The sequence below is a fragment of the Globicephala melas genome, chromosome 1 (genome assembly GCF_963455315.2).
Source record: "Globicephala melas chromosome 1, mGloMel1.2, whole genome shotgun sequence".
In the NCBI taxonomy this organism is placed as follows: domain Eukaryota; kingdom Metazoa; phylum Chordata; class Mammalia; order Artiodactyla; family Delphinidae; genus Globicephala; species Globicephala melas.
The window spans coordinates 74,749,921-74,776,657 of NC_083314.1; the positions used below are offsets into that span (position 1 = coordinate 74,749,921).

General features: G+C 47.8%; 1 protein-coding gene across 4 annotated transcripts; it reads right to left on the reverse strand.

Annotated features, from left to right (window-relative positions):
- Positions 1-11,377: 11,377 nt before the first annotated feature.
- HAPLN2 (hyaluronan and proteoglycan link protein 2) lies at positions 11,378-16,740 on the reverse strand. 4 transcript variants are annotated; one of them, XM_030842153.3, is made up of 8 exons: positions 16,603-16,740; positions 16,380-16,424; positions 15,983-16,041; positions 13,602-13,713; positions 13,043-13,396; positions 12,731-12,847; positions 12,406-12,588; positions 11,378-11,999 (listed from the first exon to the last, which is right to left on the reverse strand). In XM_030842153.3, exons 4-8 carry the CDS (start codon positions 13,687-13,689, stop codon positions 11,719-11,721), a joined length of 1,023 nt encoding a protein of 340 aa, XP_030698013.1. In that variant the 5' UTR covers positions 13,690-13,713; positions 15,983-16,041; positions 16,380-16,424; positions 16,603-16,740; the 3' UTR covers positions 11,378-11,718. The 4 variants fall into 4 exon arrangements, with proteins under 4 accessions (XP_030698013.1, XP_060153917.1, XP_060153900.1 ...); XM_060297934.2 differs by having other exon boundaries at positions 15,983-16,044; XM_060297917.2 differs by lacking the exon at positions 16,380-16,424 and having other exon boundaries at positions 16,603-16,684.
- Positions 16,741-26,737: the final 9,997 nt, after the last annotated feature.

The following is a 26,737-nucleotide window of genomic DNA, read 5'->3' on the forward strand; positions in this document are numbered from 1 at the left end:
ACACCCCCCCCCCCCCCACAGCTCCAGGGCCTCAGCTTGCTTCTTCTTTCCCAGGCTCTCTTTCCCTCTCCCTCCTCCCTCCTGGGATTCCAGGCAAGGGCCATGGCAGACTGTGGGCAGGACAGCCAGACGCCTGGATTCTCTCCCCTGGATACCAGTGATGGCATCAAGGATAGCTTGTCAGGGGCTTTGATCTACACAATCTCTAACAGCACCTCCAAAATATCCCAAGTAAAGTGGGGTGCCTGCAATGCAAATGCAGCCTCAAGGCAGGTCCATGTCCATCCATCTAGATTTACCCAAGTCCGTCTTGTATGGAAATTCTGGACTGCCCTCTAGTGGATGCCCCAACTGCCCCACTCACCACTGCCTAGGCTTCCACTGCCTGGGCTTCCACTCACAGTGCTGTGAACTTGGTTCCGAAGGACTTGAAAAGCTCTCTCACACACACACACACAAAAACAAACCCTCCCCCACAAACAAAAACCCTCCTCCCCAAATTCTTGAGGACCTAAAAGGTAGAATTCGGGCCCCTCCGCACAGACCCATCTATTGGAGAGACGGGACAAGAAGACCTGGGGGAAGTGGGTGGTAAGGTCCCTCAGTAAGAGACATGCCCCAGGCAGGGATGCAAGACTGAAGGGGACAGGGCAAGATGTCTGGGGAGTATGGGGAGAAAGAGACCTCAGTTTATTCATTTCATTAAACAAATACTAACTGAATGTCCGCTATGGATCAGGCACTATTTTAGGCCTTGGGAATGCTGTCCCACGTTCCTTAGTGGGGGTGAGGGATCTGAGAATGCCTCTGGGGACAGATCTAGGCAACGCCTGGGCAGACCTAGGACCTCCCTTTGCTTTCCTCAGACCTTGCATCCCCAAGCTGAGAGACAGTCTCAGCATCGGTGCCTGAATCCATCCTAACCCCCACTTAGGCTTGTCTCTACATGGGCTGGATGGGGCTTGAGCCCAGCCAGGCAGAGCCATGCAACTGAGTGGCTGAAATTCAGTCCCAGCCGTGGCTCACATGTAACGACAATTCTTGCCTCGGGGAAACCTGGCTGTGACCAGAAAAGACAGAGAAAATGACTTTCCTTGCCACCTACCCATGTGACTAGAAATGTGGGCACACATTTTGGTGCCCTGGAGGAATCCATCCTCCAGCAGCACCTGCGTCTGGACAAGGGCTGGTACCAGACAGTCTGTTCCAAGGGGCAGAACCCTGGTGGGAAACCAGACCTGGTGAGAGAACAGTGAACTGCTGCTGTGAAGATCTTGATGAGAACAGGACTCTGGAGTCATGCGCACTGAGGTCAAACTCCTGTTCTGCCATTTGCAGTGGCAAAACCTTGGGAAGGTCTTTGTTTCTCTGGAACGGTTTCTTCTGTACAACAGGCTGAAGAGTATCTGCTGCACTGGGTAACACGTACTGCACTTGGGCTGGGTAGAGGAGGCACGTGGCCCATGGCTTAGGCTCAGTCAAATCTAATTATTTTTTATTTTATTTTTTTTTTACTTGAAGTAAAGTTGATTTACAATATTGTGTTAGTTTCAGGTGTACAGCAACAAAATCTAATTCTTTTCCTTTAGTAGTCATACACACACACCCTAATCTGCACCAGATCTCTTGGCCAGGAGGTCCGTGGGCCACTCCCCTGTGAATGGGATAGAGTGCTCATTATTTGAGAGAGGAGTCCTTTCCCAAGGATTTCCCAGGGGAGGAAATGAGCACCTCCCCAAGACTTTCCAGTATTTCCAGCTGTGAAAATTCATACTGAAGTCTAACCTGCACTTGATCTGCCAATTTCTGATCAGGGACTTTCGTTACTTGCATCTTGACCCATGGCCATGTGACAATCTCCCCCACTCTCCATTTCCATCCTCTTTTTGAGAAGAGATGAGATCTAAGGCCTTCCCCTCTAGGATTCAGAAAGAGATCCTCAGGGACTGGCTGAAAGCAAACAGGATCAATGGAAGCAGGAAGAATGAAAGTCAGATTTTAAGTAGAACTTCCTGCCCCAGTAACAGGAGGAGAATGTCTCAGGTAACCTTACGTATCTTCTGGACGAGGAAACTGAGACCCAAGTGGTGAAGTGACCATCTAGGGTCACATGGCATGTAACTGACATGACCAAAACCCAGGTCTCCCAACTCCCAGGCCCGGGTTCTTGCCAGGACCCACAGCTGTCTCTCTCAGGGGAGAGAAAATGGGAGAGGTGGAAAGAAGAGAGAAGGAAGGAGGTGGGTCCAGCTCTCCTCCCGCTTCCATGTGCAACCCAGCTGGCCGTCTCCCAGCCTCGTGGGCCGTGGAGAATTTTCCAGTTTCTCCAGATGAGAACAATCTCCAACCCACTGCCCACCCCCAATATCCTCCATCCAAGACAAAGCTGAGGTCATGACCCAAGTTCAGGAAGCAGAATCAACCCTCCAAGTTCTAGCATCCCAACCCACCCCCCCCCACTGGACTCCCAATCACAGTGGCCACTGGCAGAGCCTGTCTCTACAGCTTCTTGAACACCTGTCTCCACTTTCTCAGACTTGGGGGTGGGCGCCCAAGCAGCTTGATTGCTCTCTGAGGCCATGCACATCACACAGGCACCTGGATCCTATGCCATGGGGACGTGAGAGTGGGGCTGAAGAGGGGGGATGGACATGGCGCTGAAGGCTGGCACAGCTGTGTTTGGAGAATAGGGGCTTTGATAGCTTCTGAAAGGGGCCAGGAAGCTTGGGACCCCAGCCCAGGGGAGGGAGGGCCCAGGAATGGCTGGGTGTAGCTCTGAGGGCTCCTGCAGCTGACCATGGGCTGGGGGTGGGAGGGGAGTAGGGTGGTGGAGGGACAGTGGGGGGACCTACAGACTGACCAACGTTGTGGGAGAGCCTCTGCTGCATGAGGAGGAGCCAACTGTCCCCCCTGACCCGACAGACCCTCACTTTGAGGGCTGCAAACTCATGTGTTCAGAGAAGACCACCAGCCTTTTCCAAAAACAACAGCTGAGGGACTGGAAGGCTCAACCCTGAGTACATCCAAATCTACTTCTTGAGAAAAAGTCTGTCCCATCTGCAGACTCCCTGCAGCCCTTCTCCCGCCCCCTGATGGGGAAAGACCGCTCACTTTTCTGTGATGCTGGGGCAGGTGCTCTCTGAGTCTCAGTTTCTTCACCTGTAAAATGGTAATAACACTTTATTTTATGGTTTTGATGTTGGAATAATATAATTAAAACAAAAAATTAAACTGGAAGGGATTAATTTTAGATTAATTTAAACAGAGGAAAAGTGATGCAATCCCTGAAATTTTAAAACAAAATGAAACTCATGCACCTAATTATATATAAAGTTGGAGGCAAAGCCACATAGAAGAATTTTCTTTCAAGTGATTATAAAACTCAGCATTTTGACTATAGAACCCTAAGAACAACGAGAACCATGGAGATACGTTACTGCTGGCATTATTATTTTGAAAAGGGTTATTTATGGTGATAAAGCAAATAAGTAATTATAGTAATGGTGTTAGGAACTAAGATTTTCAGTGTAAGAAAAGGAAAGTTAAGCAAAAACTGCTAATCTTAAATCTGCATTGGGAGTAGCAGCGTGAACGCAAGATTTGCATATTTATTTTCCGTCTCCTGAAAAGGCTTAGAAGCAATGACAAACCAATAACAGTGAATACCCCTTGTCTCCAGATTGAGGTCTCTAAATAGTACTTTTCACTAAATGGAACTCTTTGGAGAGATTCCAGGTCTGGGGCAGGATAGTTTGTCATACTTGAGAATAAGGAAGTTATGAGACTTAGGTCAGGTTCATGTCAAAAGGACCCAGTAGCCAACTTGAGAAGACTCCCACTGGCCAAAGATGAAACATCAGCATTAAGATGAGTAATGACTGGAAGAGATTGAAACACGTCGAATGGATAAAAAGTCCATGGTTTCATAATGATACTAAAAAATAAGATCAGTGGTCACCTCTGGACGTTGACAGGACATCAACTCACAATTTTGAAAATGAATGGGGTATATAGCAGATCGTGTTGGTGTCCCTGTCCCTTGATAAGGCTTCATTTCTGATGTGGAGGTACACTTGGCCTAAGTGCATGGCAAGTCAGAATGCCCCTGGAAACGGCCCTCAATCAGTGACAGAATGGGACTTGATAGCCTAAAATCCCAGCCCCTCGCCTCTCAGGAGGGAACGCTCTGAGGCAAGTTCCTCTCAGAGCTCCCAGCAGCTTTGAGCTCCAGCTGCCCAGAGCCATTACCTGCCCAATTATTTGGATTATTTACTTAATTACTTATTGGATTCCTTTCCTTCCCTGTTTCCCTTTCCTATCAAGATCCGGGAATTTTCAGACCTGCTAAGTCATGAGCACACGTGGGTGAGCACGGTGGCAATCCACAGTGGTATATTTGTGACTGGGTGTGAACACTTACAGAGGCATGAGTAAACCACGTGAGCAGTAGGCCCAGATTCCCGCATTACCTATCTCTGCTGCACCCTTGCCTCTCTCCCAGCTCACCCTGTAGCCTTGTGGGGCTTGTCTGTGATTAGGATTCAGAGGAGGACAAAGCCCACACCTGGTCCGTAGTTGAATCACTGCGACATATTGATGTGAGCTGAACATGGGCTGTTACCACACTGCCGTCCCCAAAGGGGTGGCCCTGAAAGACAGTGGTGAGGGAAGATCCTCCCAGGAGGATGTTTCAAGCAGTACACAGCTCATCTACTTTGCAGTGAGAGAGGTGACTTGAAGGAAGTATGCACATGGACTCTTGAGCAGTGGCAAATGGCTTGGTTGGTCAGGCCAGAAAGGGCACAACTGGAAGGCTGGAGATAAGAAGTCTAGGGAAGAGCTATATGGATGGACTCACAGGAGTGGACATTGTGTCTGATGGCAGTACCGTTTGAGAGCATTCACTGCAGAGGAGACATTGAACAGCTAGGGGAACAGAAGGACTCCAGTGGATAACAGCCAGCCTTTGTCCTCCGCGGTGCCAGGGCTTGCACAATGTGCCCATGAATGGAGTAGTTGTGGCAGTGAATATGGGGACTATATAAGGGCTCACCAGCATGGGCTCCCTCTCACCAAGGCTGATCGAGCTACTGCCAATGCTGGATGTTCGGCCTGTCAACAGCAGAGACAGATGCTAAAGCCTCAACATGGTACCCTCCCTCAAAGAGATCAACCGGCCACTGGGAAGCCTGTTGATTACAATGTACCTCTTTCAGTTTGGAGGGTGGAGCAGTAACTCCTTACTGGGATTAATGCATATTCCGGATATGGATTTCCCTTTCCTGCCCCAGTGCTTTGGCCATCACCAATATCTATAACCAAGGACATGAAGGAAATGGTTTATCCTTATGAGATCCCATATAGTATCACCTCTAACCAAGGAGATCAACTTTATAGTGAAGGAAATGTGACCGTGGGCACATGACCACAGGATCCATCGGCCCTACAATGCACCATATCTCCTTGAAACTGCCAACCTGATAGTACGTTAGTATGGCCTCTTCACACCACATCTAAATACCAGCTTGGGGAAAACATCCCCTAGGATTGAGGCACTGGCCTTCAAAACACAGTATATATATATATATTTGAACCAATGGCCATTCCATGGTGCTGTATCCCACGGGTAAAAATCATGGGTACAGGAACCAGGATATGGAAGAAGCAATACCCCTCTCACCAGTGACCCACTTCGGGAATTTGTGCTTCCTGTACCTATACATTTAGGCTCTGCAGGATTAGAAGCCATAGTTCCTGGAGTGGGAGATGCATCCACCAGGTGTCACAGGAAGGGTATCACTAAACCTAAGACTATAGCAACTTCTGGGTCATTTGGGCACCTCATGCCAACTGACCAGTAAACAAAGAAAAGAATTATACTGGCCAAGATGTTTGATCTTGATTATCCCATGTCCGGTGGTAATCATGAACAGGCAGGTACAGCAATGTTGGCCTGTTAAGGGCATGGTAATGAAAGGCTGAGGCCTTCAGGGATGAAGGTCAGCGTTTTTCCATTGTGAAAGACTCATAGACCAACAGAATGAACTGTAGAGGAGGGAGATGTTGAATATTGATTACGGCCTTGGAACCAACTGCAGCAACTGTTTGCTCCACTAACCTTATTGTTATAAGATGCTTTTTTCTTTTTTTTGACTGTACCATGGAGCTTGTGGGATCTTAGTTGCCTGACCAGGAATTGAACCCGGGCCCTAGGCAGTGAAAGCACGGAGTCCTAACCACTGGACAGCCAGGGAATTCCCAAGACTTTCTTTTATTGTTTGTTTTTGTTTTTGTTTTTTTTCCGGAACGCGGGCCTCTCACCGCTGCGGCCTCTCCCGTCGCGGAGCACAGGCTCCGGACACGCAGGCTCAGTGGCCATGGCCCACGGGCCCAGCTGCTCTGCGGCATGTGGGATCTTCCCGGACCGGGGCACGAACCCCTGTCCCCTGCATCGGCAGGCGGACTCTCAACCACTGCACCACCAGGGAAGCCCAAGACTTTCTTTGTAATGAATTAGAAATTGCGATCAGCCATGACCTTGAAGAATCGGTGAGGGGACAAAGTGATCTTATCATGGAGGCACAAATGGATGACAGTGCAAAGGGTTTAGCATAGCTGCGACCCCTATCCTTTGCATTCACCTCTGCAAGGGGAAGGCTTCTGGGAGAACATCTGTGACTCTGCCTGGGGACGTTTTTTTTCTGGCTGTGGGAGCATATTTGTGCTCAGGGCTAGCCAGGAATGGTAGAGGGTTAATGCTTCCAGACGCAGCCCTCAACTTTCAGACAGGAAGTTGACCAATAATATTTTAGTTTCTTTGCCCCTCAGGTGGGATTTCCTGAGACAGGTTCTACACTGTCTTCTAGAATTCCCCAGCAGGACTGAGCCCCAGTTGCTTCACCTGCTCTATCACAACGTTTCATTAGCTTCCTCCCCTTTCCTGTCTCACTTCTCCACTTCTATACCAGTGCTCCTTAGCATGACCTCCCAGATAAACTCCTTGCACTCAAAATCTTGACTCACATCTGCTTTTAGGGAACCCTGTTGTCTTAGTCAGTTTAGGCTGCTATAACAAATTACCATAGTCAGGGTGACTTAAACAACATTTATTTCTCACAGTACTGGAGGCCAGCAGATCTGGTATCTGGTGAGGGTCCACTTCCTGGTTCTCAGATGACTGTCTTCTCGTTGTATTCTCACATGGTGGAGAGCAGAGAGAGAAAGTAAGCTCTCCAAAGTCTCTTCTTATAAGGGCACTAATTTCATCATGAGGGCTCCACCCTTGTGACCTCATTACCTCCCAAAGACCCCACCTCCAAATACCAGCACATTAGGAATTAAGGTTTTAACATATGAATTTTGAGGAGTGGGGGGACACAAACATTCACTCCATAGCACCTATCTAAGACAAATGGAAGAGAATCAAACATTAATCCTACCTTCCCGAATGGGTTATATGTCAGGGTAACAAAATAGTGGATAAAGAGAAATTTTTCCTCATAGACAATTCACAGCTAATAAATGAAGGAGAAATGACAAAATTAGAACATCTCCATTTCGCACTTCTAATGAAATAATGGATCTAGACAGTGATCATCAGTAGCCATTAGATTAGAAAGTTGATGAGTGTAGTGAGCTGACAGTTGGCCACAGATATATCCACGTCCTAATCCCTGAAATCTGCAAATGTTAACTTGCTTGGAAAAGGGTCTTTGTGGATGTCATTTATTACATGAATTCATTCCTGGAATTCAGTTAATGGTTTTGAGATGAGATCTTCCTGGATTAGCCAGGTGAGGCAAACCCAGTGACAAGTGTCCTTATGAGAGACGGAAGAAAAGACACAGGCACATGAAAAGGAGGAGGTGGAGATTGCAGTGATGCAGCCAAAGGAGCCCAAGAACACCACCAGACACCAGAAGTTATAAAAGGCAAGAAAAAATTCTCCTCAGAGTCTCCAGAGGGAGGGTGACACTGCCGACACCTTGAGTTTGGACTTCTGGCCTCCAGAGCTGTAAGAGAATACATTTCTGTTGTCTTGAGCCACCAAGTTTGTGGCAGTTTGTTACAGCAGCCGTAGGTAACTAATACAGTGAAGAACTTTATAATGAGTGGATCAGACTTACACTACCTGAATTCACTGATCAACCTTAGCATCACTATTTTAGCCCAATAATCAGACACCATGTGCCTTTTGATGTGATGAAGGAGGGAGTATGCAGTATCACTTATTAAATACTCCTGGGGGAAAAAAAGTGAATGTTAATTTAATCAAACTTGTAAATATAATTACAGGGGATGGAGGAATATATTAAATGACACTTTGAGGATACACTCAGCTAAATCAAGACTGTGGGAAACCTGATAGGAAAAAGACCGAGTTACATAAACAAACAAGATGGCATAGATAAAATGAAGGAGGAAGTATTATGGCTTAAAAGATACTTAAAGGGGCTTCCCTGGTGGCGCAGTGGTTAGGAGTCTGCCTGCCAATGCGGGGGACACGGTTCGAGCCCTGGTCTGGGAAGATCCCACATACCGCGGAGCAACCAAGCCCGTGCGCCACAACTACTGAGCGTGGGCTCTAGAGCCCGCAAGCCACAACTACCGAGCCCACGCGCTGCAACTACTGAATCCCACGCACCTAGAGCCCGTGCTCCACAGCAAGAGAAGCCACCACAATGAGACGCCTGCGCGCCGCAATGAAGAGCAGCCCCCGCTCGCCGCAACTCGAAGAAAGCCTGTGCACAGCAACAAAGACCCAATGCAGCCCCCCCCAAAAAAAAGTTAAAAAAAAAAGATACTTAACCCAAAACAACTAATCAAATGCAATGTGTAGACCTTAGTTGGATCCTGGTTTGAGCAAATAAACTCATTATAAAGTTATATTTTTAGACATTCAGGAGAAATTGATCATGAACTAAATGTTAGATAACATTAATTTTGTTGGAGGAGTGTGATAGTAAATTATGCTTGTTTGTTTAAAAAAAAATTTTTTTTTTGCCACACTGGGTGGCTTGTGGTAACTTAGTTCCCCAGGAGGGATTGAACCTGGGCGCTTGGCAGAGACAGCATGGAGTCCTAACCACTGAACTGCCAGGGAATTCCCAGAATTATGGTTATTTTTAAGTCATTATATATTAGAAATATATACTGAGTATTTACAGGTGAAATGATAGGCTATTTGAGATTTGTTTTAAAATACTCCAGCAAAAAACAAACACAAATGAGAGGATTCAAGAAACAAGGATAATTTTGAAATCGTCAAGCTGGAGGATTTGTTATTCTGTTCCCTCTATTTTTTGAGTACCTTTTAAATTCTCTATAACGAAAAAATAATAGTAATAGCAATATGAAGAGTAGTTGTAAGAACTTGTGGTCATATGTTTCTATGGGCAAAGAAACAAAGCTTTGCAGCAAATGCAAATCTCCTCCCATGACCGTTTCTCATATGGTCTCTTGACAAATGCTGAAGGCATTATACTGAAGACAAGCCATCTTCCTACAGGCTGAGCTGCAAGGCCTTAGATCTTGGCTTCCTGGGGTTCTGACTCCATAATAGGAGTGGGGGGACACAAACATTCACTCCATAGCACCTGTCTAAGACAAATGGAAGAGAATCGAACATTAATCAAATATTAAGAGAATCAAACATTAGAAAACCCAGAAGATTGGGGGAGTGGGTGACTACCAATATGTCTAATATATCCCAGAATTTAGACTGCCCTCCTTGCTGTTGGTGGTCAACATTTGTGCTGGTGCTGTTCACCGAACAGTTCCAATTCTACTTCTAGGTCAAAATAAGATTGCTCTTTGCTGCCCCCTTCTGGTTGAGTGGGGTCATGTAATTAGTTTTGGAGAATTGAGTTGTGGAAAAGACAGTTGTCCCTGGGGCCTGTAGCTATCAACTGCTTGTATAAGACCCTCCAGAGCTCTTTTTATTTTTTCCTTCTGGCATGGTGATTGATGGCATATGAGATGGTGGCTGCTCTGTCACCCGGGGTCCCTGAATAACTAAAATGAGAAGAGCCCCATTATTGACCACAATACATGTAGCTAGAGTGAGAAATAAACCTTTATGTTTTAAGTCACTGAGATTTGGGTTTTTTTTGTTATCACAGCATAATTTAGCTTATCCTGACTAATCAGTGCCATACAACAACGGATACTACAGGCTACCTAGTAAGAACCTGAATAGGAATGATTATTTTTGTTCTGTTACTCTCATTATTACTCATTAATTATTATAGGTACCACTTACTGAGTGCCTCTTATGTGTACCAGGCATGTACTATGCAGTCGATGCATTGTCTCAATTACTGTTCACAGCAAACTTGGGAGGCAGATCTTATTATCCCATGACCAAGATGAAAAAACCAAAGCTTAAGAACTGGAACAAATATTTCATTTGCTATATGAGGATTATTGAAGATGATGTTCATTCAGTCATCTTCTGTCCCTTATATAAAGTCCCATGGGATGAATTCATTTGACAATGATTGCAAGAATCCTCTTGGAAGGCAATTTTACAACATGTATGAAGTGTCATTAGGAAGTTCATACCCTTTGCTCCAGTCATGACTATTCTCTAGCCCAGGCTTTCTGTGGTGTAGTTAGATTGCTTGAACAGTAATAAACAAACAAACATACAAATAAAATGTATAGAATATAATATATATTAAGGAAAATGAATTAATGACATTGGAGTTTGTCTCTTGAGTTACTGGTATGTTTCTTTTAGCCAGTTGTTAAGAATGCCCCTGGTCCAGTTGCCACTTTTGCCCTGGCAGTCGTGATGGTGGTGAACGCTAAACCCAATGCACATAACCACCCTGCAGTATCAGCCCTGCGAGGACAGAACCTTATTGTGTCCGTTAACCTCCTCCTCCTTCTGAGGGCTTAATTTCCCATCAGCTGTTAACAGCGGAATGACTTTCCTTCCTTTAATAGCAATCATGTAAACCCTTCTGGGAGACTGGCAGGATACAAACACATTTTGAAATATGTTCAGGTCCACCTTATATTTGTTCTGTGGTGCCCAGGGGCTAGGCCTCGGGGGTTGGAGCGCTCCTGGCAGATTTGAACTAGAGTAATCTTAAGTGGGTGTGTGGCGCCCCCTCGTGGTGCCTGGTACAACACCACCCTGGATTCACTTGCTCCTATCCGTGACCAGGCCGTCCACGGTGAATCCAACCCTCTTCTGGACTTTTGGTGCCCTCTCCTCGCAATCCCTACTCTCTTGCAGGTTCACCCCTCAGGGGCAGTAGCCTCTGCTCTTACTCTGTCTTCCTAGGCGCGCTGTCAGCACGCTGGGTCCAAGGCCATCCCCCTCATCCCCCCACGCCTCGCCGCGGCGCTTACAGCTTCACCCAACACAAAAAGTCCTCGAGTTATTTTATTGCTGTATATAGAAGTCAGTTAATGCCCCCTCGACTCCCCTTCCGTCACCTAGCAGTGGCTGCCTCGTCTGCCGGGGCGCGCGAATCGCCGCGGGTCCGAGGGTCGTAGCCGCGCACCGCCACCGGGTGCGCCACCACTTCCCCTCCCCGACGCCGGGCCAGTCGGGATCCTCGGCCTGCAGCCCTCGGCCGAGAAGGCGGGTCAGGAGGGACTGCTCCTCGTCTGATGGAAGGGGAGGCTCGCGGGAAAGGGGCGGCGAGAGACCCCTGACACGACTCCCAGGCTTTGTCGCGCGCGCTGGAGGGGCGCTGTGGGCCCCTATTCGGAGTAGCAGTAGGTCCCGTAGGCCGCCTGCTGGGGTCTGGGGAAGCCGAAGCTGCGCACTCCGGGATCCGGGAGGCCCCCGCAGCGCGGCCGAGGCGTGGTGATGGGGAAGCGCACGCTGCCATCCGCCAGCCAGCCGCCGTCGCATTGGTCCAGCCCGGAGAACTTCCAGGCTGCATAGAGGTGCCCGACCTTGGCCACCACGGCCCCGCGCCGCCGGCACGCCGCGTGGGCTTCAGACAGCGTCAGTCGCCCCGGCACGAAGAACACTTGGCCTGGGGACCGAAGCGGGTCACCGACTGATCCAGAGAAGGGCCAGCCGGGGCGCAGCGGGATTCAGACTCCCAGGGAGCAGGGTCGGGGGGGCATGTGTGGTCGGGTGGGTCCGAGCTTGGGTAGGAGGAGTGGGAGTAACGAGACTGGGGGTGCGGGTGAGGTTGCGGGAGACAGGCTGGAGCCTGAGTGGGCGGAGTGACGGAGGGGCGAGGCCTTCAAGAAACCACGGAGCTGGCCCGGGATCTCAAGCCACTTGCCTTCTACCTTCCCGGCCCCATCCTTCAGGTCCGGATCCTGGCCCCGCTCGCCCCGCCCCGCCTCATTCACAGGCTGAATCCTCCTCCTTCGCAGCCGGTCAGGCCACGCCCCCTCCGGTGCTGAGGCTGGCTAGCCCCGCCCCCTTACCTGACAGCTCAGAGGTAAAGCAGAAGGCGTCGTAGCGGTCGCGCTTCCGGTCGCGGGGCCCGTAGCTGCGGATCCCGGGCCGACCTGGGCCACCGCACGGAGCGCGCGCCGTGAGCACAGGGTAGCGCACGGAACCCTCGAGCAGCCAGCCCGCGTTACACCAGTCCAGACCCTCGGTCCACGCTGGGGGGAGATGGCGGGGGGTGGGGGTTGTGTAGGGCGATTAGAGGCGTCACAGGCGGGAGCAGACCCGGAGTTCGCCTCCACTGGGGCCCACGTGACAGCCCGGAGGGCGCCTGGGCTGTGCCGGGGTTCGGCCGCTCACCCTGGTACAGCTGGGCGTAGGTGGCCAGGCGTCCGTCTTGCTCCTCGCACGCCTGCTTCGCCTCGTAGTAATTGAACTGGTACCTGCCCCGGCTGGGCTGGTACGGAAACACCACACCTGGGGAGTGGCAGACAGCCTGGGGAGGGCAGGCAGAAGGAGAGGGGGAAGGAAGGGCGGTGCAGCCTAGGAAAAAGGGCTAGGGGGACCCCGGGAGCAGGCAGGGGAGAGGCTGGGGAGGACCCCTGGGAGGCCTGAGATGAGACAGCCGAGCCACCCCTGGAGAGGAGCGGGGCAGTAACCGAAGGGCCTCACCCTCCAGGCGAAGGGTCAGCGCCACACTCTCGTCCTCAATGCCATTGATGAGCTCACAGCGGTACCGGCCCTCGTCCTCCAGGCGCACGCCCGCGATGACCAGGGAGGCGTCTAGCCGATGCCCCCTTCGCATCCTGGCACGCCCCCCCAGGGGCCCGTAGCCCCGGGCGTGCAGTCCGTTGGTGATGAGGATGGGCGTTTCCTGGAGTTCCCCCGGCTCCACTTTGCTCCAGCGCACCTTGTAGCTGGGAGGCGGGGCGCCCAGGACGCAGGGCAGCGTGGTCGTGGCCCCACGACGAGAGTGAATGACCTCGTGGATGGGGGGCAGGAGGTAGTGGGGACCAGGGTGGGGCGCTGAGCAGAGGGGGCCACAGTGGCAGGAACCCCCGACCCTCAATGCCCCAAGTGCCTACCCAGATCCCCTTACCCCAGGCTCCCCCAACCCTCTGCTCCATTGCTCACTCAGCAATGACTCTCAGCCCCAGAGTATCTTCAACAGCTGCCCTTTCCACTTTCCCCACCACTGTTCCCCAGATTCTGGGCAGAGCTAAGGTCTTACCTGAGTCCCCCAGGGCTCTGTGGAAGGTGGTGAAGGCCCAAGGGAGAAGGAAGTGGCAGAGAGTGGGGAGACTGATCCTGCCTTGCATGATGGGGAGTCAGCCCAGCACAGTCTGCAGGGCACAAAGGGTGGGCATTCCTTAGGACTAAGGGAATGGGGTGGAGGGAACAGGGTAGATCTCCCATCAGGGATTCCTGAGAGGGAACTGTCCAGCTGGAAGCCATGAGGGCAGAAAAAGGGGCTGAAGTTGTTAGCAAAAGGAAGGTAATGGGGGAGGGGCAGTAACTAGCTCCACTCCCTGCCAGGCCTCCTGAGCCCATCCCGCCTCCTCTCTCACATCCCTTCAGTCAGCAGGTCCTAACTGAGCACCTCCTCTACCTATCCATTCTCAGCACCAGTTGTACTTCCCAAGTCTCGCCTTCTGGATGGCCAGCTGTGGTCTCTGTCCTCTCCCAATACCCATTCTTCATCTGAAGCCAGAGTAAATGTGGTCTTGTCACTCTCCTGCTTTAAACAGTGACTCCCCATTGCCGTGAGGATCAAATCCAGTGTCCGAACCCAACTTCCAAGGCTCTCTGTGATCCAGCTTCTCCCAGCACCTCCAGCATTGCCCCCCCCCCCACCCTACCCCTCACTACCTGTGCCCTCTGCGCTGTGCTCCAGACGTGTTCTGGCTCCAACACAGTCCAAGTTCACCCTCACCTTCTTCTTACAGGCAATCAGTTTGGGCCTCACCTCCTCTGGGAAACCTTTCCCCTCCCCTCCACTTCATCACGCTGTAGTGCACTGTGATCTACTCCTCTGGTTCCCCTACTGCCTTGGACTGGGGACTTGTTTTCTTAGAAGTAGTTCTATTAACAGCGAAATTAGCAGTGTGGATCTGAAAGTAATACATATGCATATGTAGACTATGTCAGTGAGCTTTCCAGTAATTATCAAGTATAAAATTATAAGGCTATTAAAAATGATTTCAGGGCTTCCCTGGTGGCGCAGTGGTTGAGAGTCCGCCTGCCGATGCAGGGGACACAGGTTCGTGCCCCCGTCCGGGAAGATCCCACATGACGCGGAGCGGCTGGGCCCGTGAGCCATGGCCGCTGAGCCTGCGCGTCCGGAGCCTGTGCTCCATAACGGGAGAGGCCACAACAGTGAGAGGCCCGCGTACCGCAAAAAAAAAAAAAAAGAAAAGAAAAGAAAAGGTTTCAAACACAATTGTCTATTTCAGTAGTTGATTTTCCCCCCTTCTTTATTCTATGCTTTATTCTTTATCACCTTGGCCATTTTTTAAAAAAATTAGACTAAAGACCCCTTAACTTAGTTTTATTCCTTTCTGAGATCTGATTCCTCCACTTCCTAATCGCATGACTTTGAACAAGTTGCTTAACCTCTCTCTGCCTCAATGTCCTCATCAGTAAAATGTGGTGAATAGTAGCACACCTACCTCACTGAGCAGTTGTGGGGATTGGAAGAATGTATGTAAAATGCTTAAATAGGTCCTGATATCTAGTAAGGGCTATGTATATGTTAGCTGTTATCTGCAGCTCCCGGCATAGTTTCTGGCACACAGTAGGTGCTAAACAAATATGTGTGTTAATGAATGAGCTCACATTAAGGACATCTGGGAAGGAGAGCAGGGACACGGCAAGAGGAAGGCAAGACTGAGGAGGAGTCGGAAAGCTAAGGAGCTGGACTCCGTCTTCTTGCAGATGAAGGCCAGAGCTGAGCATGCAGAAGAGACAGGGTTTAGGTGCAGAAAGGACTTCCCAATGGTTAAAAAGGAAAGCATCTGGGACAGGGACCTGAGCGAGAGAACACATCTCCTGTACAGGAGAACCTGGTGAGCACAGTGACAGTGGGAACTGAGACCGATTGAGGGACCCATAGTAATGACAGCCAGCACCAGCATGTTTAAAGTTTAACGTGCCTGAAACTGCTCTAGGCACTTTACATGTACACTTTTATATCTACTCCCCTTAGCAATCCTATGAGGTAGGAACAACTATGGATCCCATTTTTATATGCTCAAAGGTGCTCACATGTCAGGATACTTGAGTGAGGTCACACAGCTAGTAAGAGGAGGGGTTTGCTGGGACTTGAATCCAGACCTGACATGAGGTTCAAGCTCTTAGTCACGGATCTGTCTTTCTATTTCTCAAAGCAGGCACACGCTTATCTTCTTCATACCCTTTACAGAGAATGAGAGCGCGGCTAACAGCTCCAGTGCCTCCCCCCACCTTTTTTTTTCCCACTTATAAAGTCTTATTTAAGCTAAATAGTCATAATTTTTGTGAGACACTTTTAGGTATAGAATAAAATTATTTCACTGATAATTATTTTATGAACATTCTGATCAACAGTACTGTGTAAGATATTTTGACACTGACCTGTTAGAAGTGGGCCTCTTCACAGAGATGGAGGGAGCAGTGACTAGCAGCTTTTTGTCCTGCTGGAGGAAGAGGTTCCAGGTGAAGGAGTTGCCTGGGCCTCTGGGAGGTCCAAGCACCTAAGAGCCCCAGGACTTGGACCCCTGATCATCGTACTCTCTCCTTTCACACCTTTGAGGAAAGACTTCTGCCCTGAGTTCAAAGAAATCAAGGTACCAAAAACTCCCCCACTCATCACTCCACTAAGCCAGGCTAAGTGACTAGGGTCCAGCTCTGTGGCTGGGCACTGTGTCTGTGGCACTCACTGTCCTGGGCCCAGGGGAAGACACGGCTTAGGAAGAGGCATGGGAACCCATGAAGAGGGATGGAGTAAAGGAGGCACCCCAGGAATAATTACCTGGAATATTGTGGAGAATGGGGTGCCTCGTTTCTTCTAGATGCTCTTAGACCAGAGAAAGGATGGATTAATGGGTGGGTATAAGGATGTTGGACTGATGGGCATGGAGTGAACTACAAATGAGGCTCAAAGATCCGTAAGTGTCAAGTTCCAGCTGCCTCCACTTTTCCATACGGGCCTACTCTGCGTAGCACCACTCCACCTCCCCCAGCAAAGCCCTCACCTCTGCCCTCCGGTGCCTGGGTGCGCATTGCCTATGGGAAGAGGCTCTCAAGGTGGGAATCAGACTTCCAGGACCTCCAGTTGCTTCAAAAACCCTGACCCCTTCTGTCCACCTCCCCTGTCTGTCATCTGTCTGTCCTTTCCTTCTCTGTCTCCACCCCATCGGAAGCACAATTTCCCATTGTCTCCTTCTTTTCCCCTATTGTTGAATAACAGGGGCCCTTTCTTTATCCTGTGGGTAATGGCAACGAAATGTCAACAGCTGGGGATGTGGGATGCAGGACCGGCTGGCACATGCCACCGGAAAAAGGGCTTGGGTGGAGGCGGGCTCAGAACAGGAAATGACATCCCCAAGGAGGAGAAAATGGGGAGAGGGAGAGAGAAGTTTTGTGAGAAGGTTGAAATGAGGTCTCCCTCAATATTCAAGTTTCACGGCTCTAAAGAGATTTTGTGTAAGGCTGGGGAAATGGCTGAACTCCACGGAGAGCAGAGTGAGAAGTCAGCATTGCACGGGGAGAGATGGAAATTAGATAGCACAGAGGATTTTGCTGTCTCTGGGAAGGACATGGGAATTTCTGAGGATGGAAGGATTTTGGAAAGTTCTCCGAGAGAGGGCATCTTATTTGTTCCCTAGTTCCCCATCGCCTTCTTCAGCAGATGGATAATCTTAAAGTTCTCAAGAGAAAGGAGATCCTTAACCTCCCCGAGTGAAGGTTCACTTCTCTAAAATCCCTCTTATTAGGAAGTCTAAACTCCTACTGGAGTTTAAGCTCATTTTTTATTTATTTTTTTAAATTTTATTTATTTATAAGAGGTATGTGGGCCTCTCACTGTTGTGGCCTCTCCCGTTGTGGAGCACAGGCTCTGGACACGCAGGCTCAGCGGCCATGGCTCACGGGCCCAGCCGCTCTGCGGCATGTGGGATCTTTCCGGACTGGGGCACGAACCTGTGTCCCCTGCATCAGCAGGCGGACTCCCCACCACTGCGCCACCAGGGAAGTCCTAAACTCATTCTTTAAACCTTTCTATTGAGATATAATTTACATACAACAAAGTGCAGATCCTAAGGGTACAGCTCAATAAATTTTGACATGTGTACACACCCTGTAACTACCCAGCCCCAGATTAAGATATAGAAGGTTTCCAACACCCAGAAAAAGTGCATTTCTTTTTTGTTTGCTGTCAATGCAAAGGGAGCACTTCCCTCCATAAACAGACATTTAGAAATGTTTCGAGCTTCAAATCGCCTCTTGCCCTTCTTTTCTCTCTGCAACCCGACATCAGTGGCTTCACGTTACTAAATCCTACACTTTCAGGATCCTTAGCTTCCTCATTTACCAGAGGGAAGGGAAAGTGACTTGTCCAAGACCACACAGAATGCAGTTGTTGAGTCAAGCCTAGAACGTTCTGCTTTTCCGGCTAATCCCTCTTCCACTCCTCTCCTCGACCCTCCGAGTCAGCCCCGGAGTTGCAGGGTCTTCACTGGGGCCATATTTGACAGCATGGAGCCCACCCCGATGGTGCTCTTTAAGGATTGGATTGACTTTTTCCCGTCCGCTCCATCCTTTCCTAAACCCTTCCCTCTTCCTCCCAGAGAGAAGGACAAACGAGAACAGACAAATAGCCGCCTGTCTCCTCTGCCAGGACACCCTGATCCCGCGCATCTGATTGGCTTCCGCCCAATACAAACAAACAGTCTTACGCGGAGGGGGAGGTATAAAGCCTCCATGGCCTGACCGGTCGCACCCTGATTCCCAGGCTCACCCCTCGCTGCTCCTTTCTCCCCAGATCACTTCTGAGTTGCGGTTTGGAAGTCTCTGGTGTATAAATCCGTAAAAGGCTGAGTTTGGCAGGGAGGAAGGCCTAGAACTATGCGATAGATGCAAAGAGAACCCCTTGAGGATGGAATGAGAAAGGAACAGACCAAGAATAAATACAGCGTGAATAACCAAACTGTTCAGTCTGCTCAGGTCACATTCATTCTCAGTTCTTCCCGAAGACACTACGAGACAGGAATGAGGTAAGACTGCTCAAGCTTGAGTTGGCATCTTTTCTGGCACCTTCTGAGGAGAAGCCTTTGCCACTCCTGCTGCCTACCAACCAGGGTGAGGTGGAATCATCTAGGAGGAGCATGGAGTCCTGACACCTCTTTCCCTGACACCCCAGACTCAGCCTCCACCCTCCAGGCATGTTCAGCAGACTAATTTTCTGGATCTTTGGTGACGGCAAGCATGGGCCCAGTTTACTACGGGATTGTTGCATGAAGGACTGGAAAAGTCGGCAAAATGGTACTTTAGGGCGCATAGCAGGGAAGGGCCAGGTGTGCCGGGGTTGGGGGGGTGGGGGGGCTTCCCTCTCCTTCCAGTGAAATTTGCGTTCACCCCCACCTACCTGGGCTGGCCGCCGCAGAGTCTCCAGCAGACGCTGCAGGGCCCTCTCTCGCGCCTCCTCTGCTGGGTCTCACCTTTCTCCTCCTCCCTGGGAGCCCCCAGGCTTCCTCTTGCTTCTAACCCAGGCTCAGGCCTTTTGTGGGGCTGCATCCTGGCTGCACTGCAGGACCATGTGCGGGGTGAGCCTGGGGGAGTCAGCCTTGTGGAAAGACATGTTTTCCGCTCAGGATGCCTCACTGTACCCTGAACAGCCTTTGTCCTGTAGACAGAGTCAAGGGTGGGAAGGAAGGGGAAGATGTGGCCCATGCCCTTGGGTGGGGGTGGGCTGCCAGTCTGGAGGGGGCATGAGGCCACATGGGCTAATGGGAAGAACACTGGACCATGAATCAGGAATCCCGTTCCGGCCAGATGCTGACTTCCTAGGAGACTCTATACCAACCTCCTGGAGCTTCAGTCTCTCTAATTATCGAATGGGCACCACACCTGCCCGATGGGACTGGCTGGTGTGAGGGTGATGGAACAGACTTCTACCCAGTGAAAAGCACGCTGTGAATGAGGTTCATTGTTATAATGGTTGGTTCAAATTGGAAAACTGCTAGAGAAGGGGAGAATGAGATGGGAAAGAGCTGAGATCCGTTAGACACCCTCATCCTTGAACATCCTTGAAATAGCCACATCCTCCAAGAACAGTGGGGGCCCCTCATGGGGCTGGGGTCTCTTTCTAAACAGTGAGGGTGTCCCTCTCTGTATTTCTATCTCTGTGGAGAACAGGGGGATGTCACCACCCATGCCTAAGGTGCCACGTGGAGCCCTGACCGTGCCCCATCTCAAGCTGCCCCGCCCAGCCCAGGAGTCCTGACAGAACTCAGTTCCCTGGTCGTCACTCCAGCCCCTTGATTTGGGGCTCTTGAGAAGTGGGACCCACAGTGCCCACTTCAGTACTGATCAGAACCTAGAAACTCGAAGCAAAGATGTCCAGAGGCATCCTCTATGGGCAGCGTCTTCCTGGCTCTGAAAGGTCTTGAAAGACAACAGTGGGGATATCTGGTTGTCCTCATCTCAACCTGGCAAATGTTCAGGTTCCTCAACCATCTCTATCCTGAGGGCGTGGTGGCTGAGGGGTGCGGCCAGGGTAGTGCTTTTTCTGAATTCCCCCTTTTCTGAAGGGCCTCAGGGTGTAGAGAACTGTGTGAGCAAATGCAGTAAATGAACTTGGGAAGGTCTTGACCTTATGAAGTGCTCAGGCTAGTGGGATAACACCTGTCCTATCGCAGAGGTAGATGAGGGTAAAATAAAATGTTGGAAAGTGCAGAGAACAGTAAAAGACAAATGTCTAGAAGTTGTTTTCATGGTTACTAAGATTTAACAATTATATTTTACATGCTACTAATCATGTCTCTGTTTGTCACAGTCAGTTCATGGCTATATTCAAGTGGGCCATTTAAATTGTACTTTTGGGGTGCAGCTACTGTGGAAAACAGGATGGACGTTCCTCAAAAAACTAAAAATAGAGTTGCCGTATGATCCAGCAATCCCACTTCTGGGCAAATATCTGGAGGAAACTATAATTCGAAAAGATACCTGCACTCCTATGTTCATAATAGCACCATTCACAATAGCCAAGACAAAGAAGCAACCTAAATGTCCATTTACAGATGAATGGATAAAGAACATGTGGTACATGTATATAATGGAATACTACTCAGCCATAAAAAAGAATGAAATAATGCCATTTGCAGCAACATGGATGGACCTAGAGATTATCATACTAAGTGAAGTCAGTCAGACAGAGAAAGACAAATACCATATGATATCACTTATATGTGGAATCTAAAACATGACACAAATGAACTTATCTATGAAACAGAAACAGACTCACAGACGTAGAAAACAGATTTGTGATTGCCAAGGTGGAGGACGGTTGGGGAGAGAAGGATTGGGAGTTTAGGATTAGCAGATGCAAACTATTATATATAGGATGGATAAACAGCAAGGTCCTACTGTACAGCACAGGGAACTATATTCAACATCCTGTGATAAACCGTATAAAAATATGAAAAAGAATGCATATATATGTATAACTGAATCACTTTGCTGTACAGCAGAAACTAACACAGCACAGCAAATCAACTATACTTCAATAAAATCAATTTTAAAAGATAAAATTGTGTTTTTGTTCCTCTACCTCTGCAAATACCTTGAGATTCCCGAGTCCTCATTTTATCAGCCCTTCTCACACTCCCAGGCCTCAAGGCTTGCTCTCTCAAATCCCTGCTTCTGTTCTCGTTCAAGGCAGTCTAAGTTGGATCTGACTTTACTTTGTACAGACTCTCACTCCCAGTCACACGTTAGTCAAACTTAAGCCCAGAAGTAAGAAGATTTGCAAGTATTAATCAACCGTTCTCAGGCCAGAATGTGAATAATTTAAAAAAGTGAGCCCTAACTTATAGCTCTACATTCTCTCACATGGGAAACATAAATACTCTCACAGTATTAACGTTCCCATTTTATGGACAAAGAAACTGATGTCTAGAGAAAGTTAATTGTTAGTGAGTAACCCAGGGAGCTCATCTCCGAAGCTAGATGAGTTCTTCCCTTCTATGGAAGAATAATTCCTCCAAACTTAGAAAAGGTAAAATGAGAATTGCTTTTTTTTGTTGGTTGTTGGGCGTTTTGTTTTGGGGGGGGGTTTGGTTTGGTTTGGTTTGGTGTCGCTCTAGAGCATTGTCTAAAAGCTTGCTTGACACTCAACTGACTCTCCTGGAGAATGTAACTTTGTTGTTATAGTATATTTGATAAATAATCTACAACCAAAAAAAGATGAAACATTTACAGTCTGTATGGTTAGTGGTTAACTTGGAGAAGTTGATAAAATGATAGAATTTTATTGCCCAACAGAGAAGTTAACCACAAAGGTGTTTTGGTTTTATTGTCCTGGAAACTTGACCAGTCATATCTAAATTAGCAATCTTATTTCGGCATTCCTTTTTTTACTGACTATATAAATCCCTGTTTCTCAAATGCTCTTCAAAGCAGCTCCTTTGTCTTCTTCCTAGTTCTGTCATTAATGAGTTAAATAAATCTTTGACGTAGTTAAAAAATAACTTTGAGAATTGTTTTTCCACTTCTCAACTTCCCTATATTGAAAGCAACATCCTAGTGCTTTCTGCTTCTCTGGAATAGCAGATCCACTTGTAGAACTAACACATGGGTGCCCTGAGAGACTGAACCTCCTTGAGGGGAGGATACTTTGTATCTCCAGCCCGCAGGGGACCAGCAATGGCACTAGGAGGAAGTGGTCATTCTCAGCAAGAGTCCTCTACAGTGCCTTCTTGTAGTTAAGGCTACGAAGGCTGCTGCTCCAATGGGCCACCATTGTTACAGCAACTCAATTTCATTAGCTACATCAGAGACTTTAAATTGCATCCATTGTTCTTCCTCAAGGAAGCCTCCCAAGAAACAATTTAACAGTTTTCTCACCTGGCATATACTAGCATTCAGAAAATGTTTACTGAATAAATAAATAAATTTGACATTTTCTTTCTTTCTTTAATTTCTGCAAGCTTAACCAAAGGGCAGGGCATAATGGCTAAGTTCCACAGGCTCTGGAATTTGAGTGTCTGGAGATAAATCTCAGGCAACCTACTAACTGGATAACATTAGCCTTCTCTTTACTTCATTGTTTTCCTCTGAAAATGAGGATAATGACATCAGTAATCAGAACTGTGCCTGACTCATAGAATGCACTCAATATATTTTAGCCCTTACTGTTGGTGAGAGGAAGAAGTGTCAAAGGGAACAGAATCAATCAAAACACAGATACTGACTGATTGATCCTAAGGGATCACGTGATTTTTAAAAACCATAAACACATACAAATCAATGTCCCACTTATTTTTATTTATCACAAAACATAACAAAATTAATACATGAACATAATGAAAAAGAATTAAACTACTAACAAAGGGATAAAATGAAAAGTAAAATCCTTCCTTCTTTTCTTCCTTCCTTCTTCTTACTTCCTCCTGGAACAATTAAACCATTGTTAAGTTTCTTCTGTACCTGCCCACAAAGGTTTTAAGAATCTACAAGAATTCACATAAATGGAAACATACATCATGCATATATTCTATTTTTTAATCTAATTAGGATCATATACAAACTGCTCCCTACTTTTTTTTTTAAACTAATAATATGTTGTGAACATCAGTCCTATCAGCACATGACATAAAGTTTCTTCATTCTTTTCCATGTCTGCATAGTATTCCAGTGGGTGGCTGTAGCATAATTTATTTAATGAGATGTCTACTTTTGGAGACTGCTAGAGGTTGGACAACCAGTTAGCCATCTTGGGAAAAAAATATGATCCATAATTCATTCCTTAAACTAAATAAATTCCTGGAAGTTCAAACATTTAAATGTAAAAATGAAGCCAGAATGAGTCATAGAATAATAATTTTTAAATTGGAGGGCAACTTTTATTGCTTTCTTAAAAACTGATTCCACAATGATGCATTTAATTGTAGAGAGTTTAACAAACATAAAAACATTAAAAAATGAAAATCGCAGGACTTCCCTGGTGGCTCAGTGGTTAAGACTCCGCGATCTCAATGAAGGGAGTCCGGGTTTGATCCCTGGTCAGGGAACGAGATCCCACATGCATGCCGCAACTAAGAGTTTACCTGCCGCAACTAAGGAGCCCAAGAGCCGCAACTAAAGACCCAGCGCAACCAAATAAATAAGCAAGTATCTTTTAAAAATGAAACTTAATCCTATCACACAGAGAAAGTAAATTTTAACGTTTTGTTGTCTGTCCTTCCAAACTTTCAAGGCATTTATGTATTTATTATGTGTATGAATTTTTTCATGATTTAATATGCAATACATCTGATAGCCAGCAGGTGGCTCAAGAAGGCGGCGTTACCGGCGCTGACGGGCCCTGCAGAGTGCTGGGCTCCGCATACAGCTCGAGTCCTGTGCACTGCTGGAGGATCACCGCTTGTTTACTGCGGACGATGTTCAGAGATGGGAATGCTATAGCAGAGACCTGAAAGTTTTGGGGGCGTCCTCCAGACTCAGAGCGCCCTTCAGACTCGCTTTGACAAGGCTGAGCTAAGCTTCAGTTCAGAGGGAGAGAGTCCCAATATCTCAAAGCGTTTTCCTTCGTATTTGTGGCAGCAGTGCCAAGAGAAAGAATGAGGTGGGATACCCTGCTGCTTTTCTTTCCAGCAGGGTCCTTTTTCCCACCTCTACTTCCACTCATATTGGTGTCTTTCATACTGCCCCCGTTCAGAAATTTTTCCATGGCATTTTTACTGATGTATCTGGAAATATTTCATTAAAAAAATATTGATTGATCGATTGGCTGCATGAGGTCTTAGTTGTGGCACGCGGGATCTTTCATTGTGGTGCGCGGGCTCTTCATTGCGGTGCGCGGGCTTCTCTAGTTGTGGCACGAGGGCTCCACAGCGCGTGGGCTCTGTAGTTGGGGCATGTGGGCTCTCTAGTTGCGGCGCCCAGCTTAGTTGCCCTGGGCATGTGGGATCTTAGTTCCCCCACCAGGGCTGGAACCGGCGTCCCCTGCGTTGCAAGACCGATTCTTAACCACTGGACCACCACGGAAGTCCCTGGAAGTATTTTATTTTTTAAATATAAAAAACAAGCCAACTGGAAATGTCTGCTGCCTTGAAAACTTCACTTCTCTAGGCTGACTCTAGAAGTGTCGGTAAGCACTACAGAGGAAAGAGGGCCCCTTTTGCAGTTCCCTCCCTCATCCATTCTCACCACCCCACCACCACAACCAGCATGCACACACACTGGGGTTTCCAAGCCCCTTCACAGAAGGACACACTGAGGCCAGGGAAAGACAGAGACAAGAACTAGAGGGACAGTGATGCAGAGCTCAGAGACAGGTCTTGACCCAAACTGGAGAGAAGCGTGGTACCAAGGGGCAGATGGCAATGATGCTTCAAAGGGTTTGTTAAGCAGAAACCCACACCAGATTGCATCAAAGAACAGCCGTCTGTGGCTGAGACCATTTCATTTCTGGTTTCTGTGCTGACTGGCCCTCAGGTTACTTACCTACAAATAGGGAAGATTATATACAATTTGGGATTAGGCTGAGAATCAAATAAAATGATGTTTGTGAAAATGATATTTTAAACTGTGAACCACTGTTTTAAATAAAACCCACTATTTTAATTTTTTGAGTCATTTTTATTCATTTATTTATTTAGGCTGCTCCGGGTCTTATTTGTGGCACGCGGGATCTTTGTTGTCAGCGTACCGACTTCTTTTTTTTTTCGATTAAACTTTTTAAAAATGTTTGAGGTAATTGTTTTTTGTTTGTTTGTTCGTTTTGTTTTTTTTTAAACATACTGACTTCTTAGTTGTGGCGTACATGTGGGATCTAGTTCCCTGACCAGGGGTCGAACTCGGGCCCCCTGCATTGGGAGCATGGAGTCTTAGCCATTGGACCACCAGGGAAGTCCCCAAAACCCACTATTTTTAAATAGCAAAGCACTCTGCACAAGGGATTGTAATATTTTTTGTTGTTATGAACTTAAATAGTTAATGAAGTAGGAAAATTACAAACTGCCTAGGCCTGAGGATTAAGAAATAATATCAGTCTAAGAAAAAACCCTAAGACACAGAGGCGCACCTTTTTTTTTTCCCAACAGAAAGAAAAATAACATTATATTAGGTAAACATTGCCAATATTTGTGATATAAGCTTTCAAAAATCCCAACATTTGGTACTTCCCTGGTGGTCCAGTGGTTAAGATTCCATGCTTCCACTGCAGGGGACATGGGATGGATCCCTGGTCAGGGAACTAAGATCCCGCATGCCACATGGTGTGGCAAAAAAAAAAAAAAAAAAAAAAAGTTGCAACCACAAGCTCTTTTCTCTTCCCTCATTCTCAGATTTCAGTAATAGAATAAATACATGAACAAACAACTGAGAAGAGGTGGAGGAAAATGTTACACAAGTTTATGCACCAGAGGGATTTGTTAGCGTAGTATGATTTTTATGATACCGTGTGTGGACTTAGAGTATAGAAAGATAACCCAGTACCTAATTTTTAGGATTTCATTCTGCTCCAGAAATTTAGAAAGGAATTCAAGAGTTGGTCATCTCGGACTTCCCTGGTGGTGCAGTGGTTAAGAATCCGCCTGCCAATGCAGGGGACACAGGTTTGAGCCTTGGTGCGGGAAGATCCCACATGCTGCAGAGCAACTAAGCCCGTGTGCCACAAGTACGGAGCCTGAGCTCTAGAGCTCGCAAGCCACAACTACTGAGCCCCTATGCCACAACTACTGAAGCCAGCGCGCCTAGAGCCCGTGCTCCGCAACAAGAGAAGCCACCACAATGAGAAGACCGAGCACTGCAACGAAGAGTAGCCCCCACTTGCCGCAACTAGAGAAAGCCCGTGCGCAGCAACAAAGACCCAACGCAGCCAAAAATAAATAACAAATAAATGTATTAAAAACAAAGTTAAAAAAAAAAAAGAGTTGTTCATCTTAGTGCCACATTCACCTCCTCCTGAAGGTCTCCCTGTTGCCAATCATATTTCTCCTCATTTCTGCACCAAGTTCCTCAGCACTGAGGAACTCTGATTTGTATTCATTTGCTGTTTTAAAGTTATTTTTCCTGACAAAGTATGTTGATTGTAGAAAAAACTAAAATTCAGAGAAAATGTATAAAGAAGGGTATGCACTTACTCATAATTCCTTCATCTCAGAATGA

What these genes read in the sequence shown, in the direction of transcription:
- HAPLN2 (XM_030842153.3), bottom strand. Translation starts at nt 13,689, where the DNA reads ATGCAAGGCAGGATCAGTCTCCCCACTCTCTGCCACTTCCTTCTCCCT. An exon ending in GCTGACCCTTCGCCTGGAGG is followed by an intron (nt 12,848 to 13,042) that starts GTGAGGCCCTTC and finishes GCCACTCCCCAG; the next exon opens with GTGTGGTGTTTCCGTACCAG. An exon ending in CTACGCCCAGCTGTACCAGG is followed by an intron (nt 12,589 to 12,730) that starts GTGAGCGGCCGA and finishes ATCTCCCCCCAG; the next exon opens with CGTGGACCGAGGGTCTGGAC.